Source organism: Mercenaria mercenaria, chromosome 18 (assembly GCF_021730395.1).
Source record: "Mercenaria mercenaria strain notata chromosome 18, MADL_Memer_1, whole genome shotgun sequence".
Lineage (NCBI taxonomy): Eukaryota > Metazoa > Mollusca > Bivalvia > Venerida > Veneridae > Mercenaria > Mercenaria mercenaria.
Genome location: NC_069378.1, coordinates 30,038,883 through 30,052,800, shown reverse-complemented (window position 1 = coordinate 30,052,800; position 13,918 = coordinate 30,038,883). Strand labels below are relative to the sequence as shown.

Genomic DNA, 13,918 nt, shown 5'->3' with positions numbered 1-13,918 from the left:
AACAAGTGAAAAACATTTGTTAAAAGTTAACAACTCTACCTGGAGCTTTTATTTTATGTTATTATTTTTTTCTTGTTTGTTTCCAAGCAGTGATCTTCCCTATCAAATCAATGCAAAGGCCAGCTCATTACAGAATACTGATTAAAGTTTTCTTCTTTGGATTATGTGTAAAATAATAAAGAAATCATTTTATTTTCATCAGTTTTATTCAAACAGCCGCGGAATAAAGTCACTTTAAGTTATCTCAGTGCTAAAGCAATTGACTAAGAAATTTGATTGTTACATCATTCTTGGAAGTTACGTTTTGTGTTTTTGTTTGTTTTTTGGGGGTTTTTTTTTTGCGTTGTTCTTGTTTTTATGAAATGTGTAAGGAGAATTTACAAGTTAAAATTTTTGCACATTCAACATTTAATTAGCAAGTTTGCTACAGATCGTAAGAGGGGAAAAAAGCATGAATTTTACTCTCTTCTCGAGGAATGTAAAATATACTTACCATTAATAGAGATATTCAGAATTCACAAGAAATGATGAACATCCAAAAAGTCATAACTTAAAGCTAGTTGCTCTAAATGATAGTTACATGTTGATTTACATGGTGGTCAAAGTACTTACAAAAGTTTATTCTGCAAGTTAAAATAAATGTTTTAATAAAGTATCTCTTGCATAGAATTTTTTTACAGTATGCACACATTATGAGAATAATATTGTTTCCAACTTATTAGGCCTCTGTTTTGGCAAATTTAAAGCAAAGCAGAGAACAGTATGGAATTGTGAAATACCATATTCCCTAGTAAATAATGCCCTCTGGGTGTTGCATTTTAGATTTTGCAAAAGGTTGTTTTGTTGTTGAAAATATAGGGGGTGGGAGGCATTAATTAGGGAATATATGGTAGAATACCAATTATTATACATACTGTAATGTTCTGTACATTTTGTAAAATTATCTTCTTTTAGTAAAAAGTGAAGGGTTATTTTGCAACATTGATTACTTGATAAAAAACAAGCAAAAGTCCTACAGGAAAGCCATATTAAAAAAATGCAGCTGCCCAAAGATTAGTAACTTGTAAGTCAGTAGATTGATGTTTTTATTAGGTTAATAGTCATGAATATTTCCCTAGTAGACTAAAACTTCACCCTCTTCGATTATTAAGGTTATGGACCAATAATTGACAGTTGGCAATTTTCATTTAATTATGTATTTTGTAAACAAGATTTTAGTATTTTCCAGCTGAAACCCAAAACCATGTGCTTATAACGGTAGTAGAATGCAGAAATAGCATATATCCCAAACAAAAATGCATGCTTGTGATAAGTATGCAGCAAGCTAACACTACGTAACCTGTTGTAAGCTTGCTGCACGCTTGCAAGCACCTTTCAGATGTATTGCAAATGAGCCGCACCATGAGAAAACCAACATAGTGCATTTGCGACCAGCATGAATCCAGACCAGCCTGCGCATCCGCGCAGTCTGCTCAGGATCCATGCTGTTTGCTTTCAAAGCCTATTGCAACTAGAGAAAACGTTAGTGAACAGCATGGATCCTGGCCAGACTGCACTGATACTCAGGCTGGTCTGGATCCATGTTGGTCGCAAATGCACTATGTTGGTTTTCTCATGATGCGGCTCAAATATTTTATGTAAGTTTCCACCCATCCTGTTACATAATATGGCTATCTTGCAGTAACTATTGTCATTTCCAGTCCATTACCTGACCTTTTGCTTCTTCATCATTATGTTTTTCATCTGCGATTATTCATGTTTTATTATTCATCAGTGATTATTCGTTTTTTGCAGCAACTTGACGACTGGTCTTTCAACGTGTTCTCTGTAAATAGTGCCTCAGATGGACATGCTCTTAAATATGTCGGATATGAACTTTTGCAAAAATATGACTTGATAACCAAGTTCAAAATAAATAATAGTGTGCTGGACAGCTTTCTGTTAGCGCTGGAAACGGGTTATAGCAAGTACAAAAATCCGTACCACAACTTAGTGCACGGTGGAGACGTCGCACAGACTGTACATACCATACTCTCTCAAAGTAAACTTGTAGTAAGTATTGTATTTATTTACTGATCTTGGTCTTCACTGGTCGCAAAGGCTGAATCACTTGCCGCCAGCAGGCTAAACGTTAAGAAACCATTCTATTAAGACCACTTTTTGGCGATCCCTTGTGCATGTCTACTGTATATTTATTGATGAATAAAAATCTTATGCCATTTGCTTATCACTCCTTTGTATAGCAAAACAAGTATACCAGTCTATAGATTGCAAGTTTGATTCTGCAACAAGGCAATACTGTGGTCTCCTGGCTCAGAAGTTACGTAACTTGAGTTCAGACCAGCTTTAGATGGCTGCCATGTCATTAGGTCAATTTCAAACCTGTATACTATTCATCAACATTTTTCAAGTCCAAAATTCAAGGCTGACATTAACATGCCAGATTCTCCCTTTTACTCTGTCATTCCTGTTAATATATTTGAAAAAAAAAAAAAAGTGACATATCTTTGCATAGATGTGCATTCAGTAATGGTTAAAAACATCTTGTCAAAATTTCATCAGTATAGAAATATTAGGTGATACATAGTATCTGCAAGACTCAGTTCTAGACTCCCTGATAAAGGTTGATGAATCTGAAGTCATTTTATTCTCTGCCTCATTATTGTCGAACTAGACACATTGTCTGACAGTTGTTACTTCAAAAAATTGCTTCAAAGAAATGGCTTAAAACCCTGCAAAACCAATTAGTTAAGTTTTTCTCCGACCTTATATATCTTGTATGATCTTGACCTCCAGGCCAAGGGTCAAGGTCACACTTACTAGATGCTGTGTCATTTTTCTTGTCTGGTCTATTAGTTTACTTTTAGGAAATGCAAACTTTCACCATAACAAGATGTAACTTTTAACCCTTAACCTGCTAAATTTCTATAATGAACTTGTCCGTCTTCCATTTTGGACAGTATCATTAACTGTTAAAAGGGGTGCATAACAAAAAAGATACTGACTGAATGGCGAACAGTGCAGATCTTGATCAGACGGCACAGCTGTAAAGGCAGAATCAGTTGTGGCCAGCATGATAAGGGTTATAGATGACATAAATAGTTATGGTAATTTTTTCTTCTTCAGTTTCGATGTAAATGAGATGTGAAACCAAATTTTGTAGTCCTGTTTGGCACCATTAACCTATACTGTGTTGTTGCGCCGTAAAACCCAAATAAATAAACAAATAAATTTGTAAGCTCAGTGTATACATGTGTTCTATTTTCAAAGTGCCGTTACAGGACCCGCATTGTTTTGTCATAACATCACATTAGCAGGGTTATCAGTGTATCACTAGTTTAACCCTTACCCTGCTAAATTTCTAAAATGGACTTAGTCCTTCATTCAGTTTGGGCAATACCATTCATTATTCAAAAGGGGTGTTCACTTGAAATTGACTGACTGAATAGCGAACAGTGCAAACCATGCAGACATTGATGCAAGTCAAAGGTCAATGGTCCGCACTGTTCACAAAGGCAGAATCACTTGCTGGCAGCAGGCTAGAGTTTAAATTTCAATTATGAAGTATTGAATTGATATTTGGGGGGGGGGGGGGGTATATATGGGTGTATACTATAAGTTACAATAAATGATTGATAGAAGTCTTAAGTAAATCTCTTTTACTCTCATCTGTTTCATTAATCAAACAGGAATAGTCTGCCTTAAACAAAGTAATCCCGTTTGTTTTATATTAATATGACTATAATAAGGTAAAGAGACTTATTTTGTACAATTTTCTTCTTATTTTTGCTCTTCATTACCATATCGTAAGACAAATTGTTTTATTCTTCTTGTATTTTATGGAATACCCTGCAATTTTCTGTCTGCTCAGTTTTCATATTAAATGAAACAGTGTTACAAAGATCAAAGTTACATGCCTGCAGCATACATCTTGTGTAACTGAAAAACAATTAGGTCTGGCTGATATTTAGATGGTTTGTTTAATGGTCTAGGCAAGTCCAGAAGACAAAAGTGCTGTGAAGATGCATTTGTGCAGCCTTTGACATTGTAATTAAAGCTAATTAGCCAATTTTATGTGTCTTGTCTTGATTCGTTAAGTTCGCTGAAATAGGTAATAAAGTTTCCTTTTAACAGGGTTCCTGCGCTACCAGGAAAACGGGAAAAGTCCGTGAATTTCAAAAATTGACTCCCGGTCGTGAAAATACCGGGAATTTGGCGAGAAAACGGTAAAGGTACGGGAAAATACCGGGAATTATCCAATTTTGCTAAGGGAAGTAATTCATGATTCAAAATGGCGGACATGGATGTCATTTCAATTTCCTTTTTGAAAATACCGATGTTTTTGTGGTTGATGGGCCTATATAGGTAGCTATGCTTGAATTTTTAAACAGTAATTTTAGGCTTTCGGTCATTTTTGTGTCGATTTTTAAGAAGCCCTGTGAAATTCCGATTATTTTTCGAGAACAAAAAAATTTTGTGAAAATCGTGATTAGTGACACGCTTGAATTCAGTGATCAAACAACAACTTGACTGAAAATAATTTTAATTGCTAGAAGTGTATCAAAGATTATATAAATAATGTAGGTGGCACGAGAGGTGTGGTTATTATGAAGGAGTTGATTAATTCTTCACAACATGCTAGACAAGTAAATGATTCATAGTTTCCTTGAGAAACAGAACTTCAGGACAGTAAGGAAACAAAATGAAAAAAAAAAAAAAAAAAAAAAAATTGCAGAGTGCAGAGCCTGTATTTATTTAATAAGTAGAAATTTTTAAGCAATATCGGGCCATCATGGCCCTCTTGTTCTTATATTTTTACACTGAATCTAGAAAAATTGATGGGAACGTACAACCCGATATGTCGTATAGAGGTCCTTGAAAATCGCAACAAGGTCCTGGAAGAGTCCTTAAATTTCATAGACGAAAAACTGTGGGAACCCTGTTTTAAAAGGAAAAGCTTGCCTGGTTTTGCACTCTAGGAATTATGTCAAAGACTGCAAGTATAGCAGCTTATGATCAAAACAAAAACAACTTCTCTGTCTTTTTTCGCAAACATGACTAAGAGGTGAAAACAGCCTAAAACCAGGTACCGCTTTAAACACTATTGGGTTCGGCCACAATGTATTCACAGAATTACTGGCGGCAAAATTTCCTCTGAGATACCCATTTGGCAGATTCCATTATTTCAGGGATTTGCTAATACTATGACAGGTATAACTGTCCATAAATTCTTTACAATAGTAACCAAAATAACTGAAATATGTAAAGTCAGAAATGAAACGATCTTCATTTTCAATAAAATCTTAATATATAAGTAATTGATTTGCATTTTGTTATCATATTATAATGTTCATGAAACACCCTCAAATTAATAATAGACTGTCATAAAACGCAAACACCTGTTGAGCCGAAACAAGTAGGTTGACCAATCGGTTGAGTCCTTACATCCTGCCGCTTGGATATATTCTGCTTCCTGGCTTCTTGTAGTAGACACAACTACATTTGGGGAGGCAAAACAATCAAAAATAATATAATTATAGGCCAAATTAAAAGCCAATTACCCAAGTAATAAAAAAACTTTCTTTCTCTCTCTCTCACACACAAACACACATACTAGACCAATGATCACTTACATGAGACTTTTCTTCTTTGTCAGCAGTGACTGTGTCAAGGATTTTTATTCCATTGGACTATAGAATAGATATTTTAGCCCTAAATGATTTATTTTCATTCACACAGAATTGGTTAACAGATCTTGAAGTGTTTGCAACTATAGTGGCAGCTTTAATACATGACTATGAACACACAGGGACTACAAACAACTTCCACATACAGACCTCGTAAGTACTCATTTTGTATTTTTAGCTCACCTAAATTCATGTCATAAGTACATTTTTTTTTTTTCTACTCACCTGAAAGGTGACATGTTAGTATAGGTGGATGGTCCATCATCTGTCATCAACATTTTAACTTGAACATCTCCTCTGAAACTGCTGACCAGAATTGCAACAAACTTGGTTTGGCAAGGTGCTGTCTCAATATTTTTTCAAATGGATGCTAGAGCTAGAAATGGAAATACCTGCAGTGATTCATTTTGCCGTGTGTCCTGCGTCAAAGACGCGTATTTTTCACCGGGAACGGGTTAATTTGAAATGTGTGCAGCCGCAGGACGCAAACAATTTCACTGACATAATGTGTACCTTCGTTTACTTCCTCTAATGGTTTAAAAAATAAAACGGATGTCGTGGATAATTTTCATGCGTCAAAACTACCTTATCACCGTTCGATTTGTAAAGCATATTCTGATTAGACAGTAGTGATTTTTTTAACCAATCGGTGACGGTCATTTATTTTATGTTTGGGAGTATTGTTTCCAAAGTACCCGGATATTTCGGCTAAAATATTTCAACAATCTGACGATGCCGTTGAAAAAACAGATGAAGTTAGATCCCAAACAGCAAAAACTTTCCGTTTTTTTTTTTGTCTAACTTCGAGTGAATCATCGGGTACCGAAGAAGTGAGCATTTCAACAGAAAATGAAGTAGCGGATGCGAGCACGTCGGAAAATCGAGATAAGAAAAAAGGAAAATTTGTTTCTAAATGGCTCACTCTTTATTCATGGTTACACTATGACAGACGTAAATGAAGATTATATGTACTGTACAATCTGTACTGACAACATAAAAATGAACGGTATGAACAAAGCTGCAAAGAACAGAAACTTTCAAAATACAACTTTAAACAGTTTTTTTATGCCCCCGAAGGGAGGCATATAGTTTTTGAACCGTCTGTCAGTCTGTCGGTCTGTCAGTCTGTCTGTCCGCAATTTTCGTGTCCGGTCCATATCTTTGTCATCGATAGATGGATTTTCAAATAACTTGGCATGAATGTGTACCACAGTAAGACGACGTGTCGCGCGCAAGACCCAGGTCCGTAGCTCAAAGGTCAAGGTCACACTTAGACGTTAAAGGTCATTTTTCATGATACTGCATTCGTGTCCGGTCAATATCTTTGTCATCGATGGATGGATTTTCAAATAACTTGGCATGAATGCGTACCACAGTAAGACGACGTGTCGCGCCCAAGACCCAGGTCCGTAGCTCAAAGGTCAAGGTCACACTTAGACGTTTAAGGTCATTTTTCATGATAGTGCATTCGTGTCCGGTCCATATCTTTGTCATCCATGGATGGATTTTCAAATAACTTGGCATGAATGTGTACCACAGTAAGACGATGTGTCGCGCACAAGACCCAGGTCCGTAGCTCAAAGGTCAAGGTCACACTTAGACGTTAAAGGTCATATTTCATGATAGTGTATTGATGGGCGTGTCGGGTCCATATCTTTGTCATTCATGCATGGATTTTAAAATTATTGGGCATGAATGTGTACCACAGTAAGACGACGTGTCGCGCTCAAGACCCAGGTCCGTAGGTCAAAGGTCCTAAACTCTAACATCGGCCATAACTATTCATTCAGAGTGCCATCGGGGGCATGTGTCATCCTATGGAGACAGCTCTTGTTTTCTCCTCATCCTGTTTAGTTCAGTTCTGGTGCAGATATATAGGATGTAAAACCCATTAAATCAATCAGTCAGTCAACCATTATACAATGTACAGGATGTGAAAAAGCAAACAATTCAAATTTGGGACTTACTGTTTCATAATATATTAAGTCCCTTTTTGACTCATTACTCACTGGCTGGGACTCATTGTTTCAAAATATGCGAGTCCCATGTACTTGTATCTTCAGATTTTAAAATGAATCACTGACCTGTAAGCAACTTCTCATGAAGTACTCAGTATATCTTCATCAAACTTGGTCTGTTGCATTCTTATATGTTCTCTGTTAAACTTCTTCAAATTTTGGCACTTGGTCCCTTTAAGAGGCCACTAAAGCTAAGAATAGAAATATCTTTGAATAACTTCTTCCTTTGAATCATTTGGCTGGTCTTTATAATATATAAAATTGGTCTGCGTCATTCTAAGTCTTGTACGGTCCTCTTTCAAATTTGTTGAAATAAGGGCACTTACATGTGTAATGTTTTATTATACTAAACACAGTTGTGACCATTCATAATTCAGTGTGTCATACATAGTTATATTCAATATCAAACATTTAAGGTCAGGTGAACGACTTATGACCATTATAGCCCTCTTGTGACACTTCATCTATGTTTCAGCTTTTAGTAGCTTTATATCACTTTAGAGGTTTGTTTCAGGTGAGAGGAAAAAACTAGCATGCAGGGTTTTTTATTCTGCTTGAAAACTTTTTGAGTCGGGGTTGGTGGTGCATATAGTAAAACTTTTTGAGTTGGGGTTGGTGGTGCATATAGTAAAACTTTTTGAGTTGGGGTTGATGGTGCATATAGAAAACTTTTTGAGTTGGGGTTGGTGGTGCATATAGTAAAACTTTTTGAGTGGTGCATATAGTAAAACTTTTTGAGTTTGGGTTGCTGGTGCATATAGTAAAACTTTTTGAGTTGGGGTTGGTGGTGCATATAGTAAAACTTTTTGAGTTTGGGTTGTGGTGCATATAGTAAAACTTTTTGAGTTTGGGTTGGTGGTTGCTGGTGCATATAGTAAAACTTTTTGAGTTGGGGTTGGTGGTACATATAGTAAAATTTTTTGAGTTGGGGTTGGTGGTACATATAGTAAAATTTTTTGAGTTGGGGTTGCTGGTGCATATAGTAAAACTTTTTGAGTTGGGGTTGGTGGTGCATATAGTAAAACTTTTTGAGTTTGGGTTGTGGTGCATATAGTAAAACTTTTTGAGTTTGGGTTGTGGTGCATATAGTAAAACTTTTTGAGTTTGGGTTGTGGTGCATACAGTAAAACTTTTTGAGTTTGGGTTGTGGTGCATATAGTAAAACTTTTTGAGTTTGGGTTGTGGTGCATATAGTAAAACTTTTTGAGTTGGGGTTGGTGGTGCATATAGTAAAACTTTTTGAGTTGGGGTTGTGGTGCATATAGTAAAACTTTTTGAGTTGGGGTTGGTGGTGCATATAGTAAAACTTTTTGAGTTTGGGTTGTGGTGCATATAGTAAAACTTTTTGAGTTGGGGTTGGTGGTGCATATAGTAAAACTTTTTGAGTTTGGGTTGGTGGTGCATATAGTAAAACTTTTTGAGTTGGGGTTGGTGGTGCATATAGTAAAACTTTTTGAGTTGGGGTTGGTGGTGCATATAGTAAAACTTTTTGAGTTGGGGTTGGTGGTGCATATAGTAAAACTTTTTGAGTTTGGGTTGTGGTGCATATAGTAAAACTTTTTGAGTTGGGGTTGATGGTGCATATAGTAAAACTTTTTGAGTTGGGGTTGTGGTGCATATAGTAAAACTTTTTGAGTTGGGGTTGGTGGTGCATATAGTAAAACTTTTTGAGTTGGGGTTGTGGTGCATATAGTAAAACTTTTTGAGTTGGGGTTGGTGGTGCATATAGTAAAACTTTTTGAGTTTGGGTTGTGGTGCATACAGTAAAACTTTTTGAGTTGGGGTTGATGGTGCATATAGTAAAACTTTTTGAGTTGGGGTTCGTGGTGCTTATAGTTATTGCCTTGCCCTTCTGTTTGCACCTTATGAGTTTGTGTCATGTAAGTCTCAAAAAGCATTTGATGTAGTCATGAAACCACATAGGATTTTCGGCATGTGCACATGGTGTTTAATTTGGGGTTTCACTCTGAAAGACAAGAAATATTGCCAATGACTTATTCCTGGGTTGCATCGAAAGTCTTTTGATGTAAAGACGTAAAGAGTAAAAGTAAAAGTTTTCCATGTTGTGTTTATCATAAATGTGCATATATGATTATTTTTTCAGATCTGAGGTGGCACTATTGTACAATGATAGGGCTGTGTTGGAGAACCACCACATCAGTGCAGGCTTTCAGATCATGAGAGCAGAGGAGAGTAATATCCTCTCAAACCTTAGTAAAGAAGAATACAGGTTTGTATTTACATTTGCCCTATTCTTTTCCGTTGAAAATTATGACTTTCATTTTGTATGAACAGCAGAAGTGAAGGCGCCAAAGTTACTACAACAGCGCTTATTGTTAACGGGTCGCTGTTGAGAACATTCATTAGATGATGTCGCAGTTGTTCTGTCTGGTGAACAGAATGGCCAGGAATCTGATTTTAACCCTTAGCCTGCTGGCGGCGAGTTATTCTGCCTTTGCGACCAGTGCAGACCAAGATTAGCCTGCACATCCGTGCAGGCTAATCATGGTCTGCACTGTTCGCTTTTCAGTCAGTAAATTTTCAGTGAACACCCCTTTGAATAGTAAATGGTACTGCCCAAATTGAATGATGGACCAGTCCATTATAGAAATTTAGCAGGGTAAAGGTTAAGATTAAATTCAACAAAATGTGTGCAGTTTATAATATAACCTTGTTTACAAAATGAAAAAGAAATAAAGTATAATGTAAATAATAAGAAATGAATTAATTTTTTTCGGAGTTCATGCCAAATGAACGACAGAATAAGGTCATCAAATTAAATATCTTTGAGCTGGGGGTCAAAGTCATTTTTACTAGAAATAAAAAAAAATGATTTCCATTGATTATTTTTAATTTAATTTCAGTTACTTTAATTTGGAATGATATATTGAGATAACTGCATTTTGGGGCACTAGGGTCAAGGTCATTGTTACTAAAAATAAAAAAAACAGTTTCAGGCTATGAAATAAAGGGTAGGTTAACATATTGTCACCAAATGACTTGGTGTATACCAAAGTTTAGGTTAAAGACCTAGGGTTACCAAGTTTCTTGTAGGGAGAATTTGTGAAAAATTTGCACGACTTTAAAATTTCTGAGATAACCTGCAATATTTTGGAAGTAACAATCATTATTTCACGAAGTCTGTGGTAACTACATGACCCATTTTATAAGGTAGAGGACCCGTAATGATGCTTGGAAGTTTTCATACAATTATGTAATCTGGTCTACTTAAGCCATTACTGTAGATCAAACAGACACGTGGTTTTCAGTACCTTTTGTCGGGAAATGCCGAAATTGCCTTTGGAGAATATACATTATTGCATGGAATTGCAGATTGTCATTATGGGTTCACAGTGTTACAGTTCTGGTAGCATCACAATTTCAGCAATTCCGCCGAAACTGTAAAAACTGATCTTGTAGGAAAATATTTATGGTACACAATCACATTAAATCTTCAGATAAGATGACATGAAACAGCTTCCTAATGTGGCTATTGTAACCTTTTCTGGTTTTAAGCTTGTCTGAGCCTTTTAGTAAGTGTAATTTTAGGAGTTTGTTGTCTGGAAACCATTGTCTATGACATGCATCTACTTTTTGAAAAAAGCTCTTTGTCACATTGAACTGCTTCCAAGACAGAAGATGCAAGAGAAATTTCTGTTCTGTCTTTATGGAAAGCTATTTACCAGAGTTTTTTTTCCCCTCTATAAATCTACCTCCAGTAAAAGGAGGTAATCCCAAAGCAAGAAAAAAAAAACGTTTTTTTTTCCCAATTTAGAATTTAAAATCTTTATATAGATTTTGGTAATTTCCAAATTTTCCCAATTAAGACAATTTCCAAGAGCATTTTCCCAGTTTCGCCGGTGTTAGTGGCATTCCTAAAATGATGAAAAAAGGCCTGCATGTACATATATGTCCAAGTAATACTGAATTGCATGTCAAAACTGTGTAATAAAACGATGATGAAAAAAGGCCTGCATGTACATATATGTCCATGTAATGCTGAATTGCATGTCAAAACTGTGTAATAAAATGATGATGAAAAAAGGCCTGCATGTACATTTTTGTCCATGTAATGCAGAATTGCATGTCAAAACTGTGTAATAAAACGGAGAGTGCCAGTTGTCATTATGGGTGCATCACCTTAAGAATGTACTTGAGAAAATTATTAGTGCGATGCTGTTTCAAAGGTATCTGAACTGATATCTTGAGGCTATTAACTAAATTAGGCCAGAATGACTTCATTCGTTCTTTGTCAGTTCACCAGAAAAAAATAGAAGTACTTGAGAAAAGAAAACACAAGTTCATGTAGTCTTTATTAACAAGAACGCTTTTGACATTGATAATTTTTGAATGATTTTTCTGTTCTTCATTTCAGAGAGTTCCGAAATTTAGTAATTGACATGGTGCTAGCAACGGACATGTCCTACCACTTCCAGCAAATAAAAAACATGAAAAATCTCCTCAGTATGCCAGAAAAGTAAGTAATTCTTTATAGAATAAAAGTAAAAAGTCCAGTGGACAACAGTTACTGTGTGGTCTTAATTTTTAAGGTCATATCATTGAATAACTTGCCTACACCGCTGTATGTTGGAACTCCACTGTACCTTCACTGAGTTGCTTGATTTACTTTCTTGCAAACAGTTGATTGTGTTAGCAAAGTGCCTGCCTGTGCTTCAAATAAATAAACGTCCAAAGGAGTGTCTTCCTCTGCGGTTTAGTGATACAGAAAGCAACAAAAGAAACTTAAACTGAAGGTTTGGGTTTTAATCCTAAAGAAACAGCTCGATTTGCTGAGTATTCCCTGAGAATCTCTTTTATGTGCCCATTTTTTCCAGATGATGTCAAATTCATTTTTCAGATACTGTAAGATAGATCAATAGAGGTATGAAACTTAATCAAGTATGCCTAAGTCAAGGAGATGTTTGATTTTTTTTTATTTTTGATATAACTAAGTGAAGCAGCCAATATCTATATTTCCATCTGTCTATTCTGATTCTAAAATCAAGATGATTATGAAAACAAATTTGAACCAATGAATCTGATAATTAGGAGAAAGTACAATCTCGTATTTCATATTTTAAATGTAAAACATCATGGAAATTTATTGACTTAGGTTATAGTATATTTCAAAGGAAAAATAGATACAAACAGAATATTGGGTTAGTGACTAGAATTTACTAGAAATTATTAGGCGAGTTGGAGAAAGGTTTCTTCCACAAGGCACAGCCGATAGTGGAGTACTTCAATTCTGTGGAAAGACAATATATGATCTGACAAACATTTTGGTCCTACTTGAGAAATTGTAGCCAGCGAAAGATAACTCTTCTTGTCTTAATAAATACTAATGTATCTCTATCCATACCTTCAATGATTTGAGCTTAAACACTATATTAAAACTGAATCATTGTATGATTATACAATCAATGCAAGGACTCACAGCCACAGTAATGGGGTGTATTAGTATTCATAGAAAATTGTAAACTGAATTTTCTTTTTTAAAATGTTTTATTCAGAAGTTATTTTCCATATATGCAGTGAAAACAGCTGCAACAGATATTTCAGCGGATGTAATAAATTTATTAATTTATTTTTTAAGAAATATTTTATAGCAAAAGAATGTTTTAACACTCTTTATGCACGATGGGCGGTTATATATTGGGTGTAATAACTTTACGAGGGCACAGCCCGAGTGAAATTATTTGTACGACGTATTACCGCCCGAGTGTATAAATAGTATTAAAACATGGTTTTGATATAAATTATTTTGATTCTAATATGACCTTAATCTAAAACAGTAGATAAGATATAGTAGCACTCTTTCTTGGTCGCAACAAAAACATGACGTCGCCGCACGTTAACGTGACATCATTCTAGCATCAGTGTGTTTTAACAGAGACAAGCATATTAGAATAAGTGATATTCACTGACAGTTATGATACCTACTGTTTGTAAAATGTGTTTTATTCGTAACTAGAGGATATTTCTTTCTTGTGTATTTACACTGGTCAGTACATAAAAAATCTTATAACAATATCTTTATTTAATTTCGATGCTGGTAATGAATCAAGTCATTTGAAAAATATAACCTTTATAATTATATCCACTGACTTCAGTTCACTCAACCCCTCACAAATGAGGGTTAGAGCCCCATTCGGGGTGTTGAATTCTTCATGTGAGGTGGTTCTACACAGGAGACCGCCCAAGATGAAATAA

The 13,918-nt window shown here is 35.4% G+C and overlaps 1 protein-coding gene across 1 annotated transcript in view; it reads left to right on the top strand.

The window, feature by feature from the left end:
- LOC123539176 (dual specificity calcium/calmodulin-dependent 3',5'-cyclic nucleotide phosphodiesterase 1C-like) overlaps window positions 1-13,918 on the top strand; it is a 423,427-nt gene extending 409,509 nt beyond the window's left edge. Inside the window, exons 9-13 of the mRNA XM_053529762.1 lie at window positions 1,795-2,052; window positions 5,740-5,840; window positions 9,810-9,935; window positions 12,081-12,182; window positions 13,819-13,918. Of these exons, the coding sequence (XP_053385737.1) occupies window positions 1,795-2,052; window positions 5,740-5,840; window positions 9,810-9,935; window positions 12,081-12,182; window positions 13,819-13,918 (687 nt within the window). The remainder of the gene's footprint in view (window positions 1-1,794; window positions 2,053-5,739; window positions 5,841-9,809; window positions 9,936-12,080; window positions 12,183-13,818) is intronic.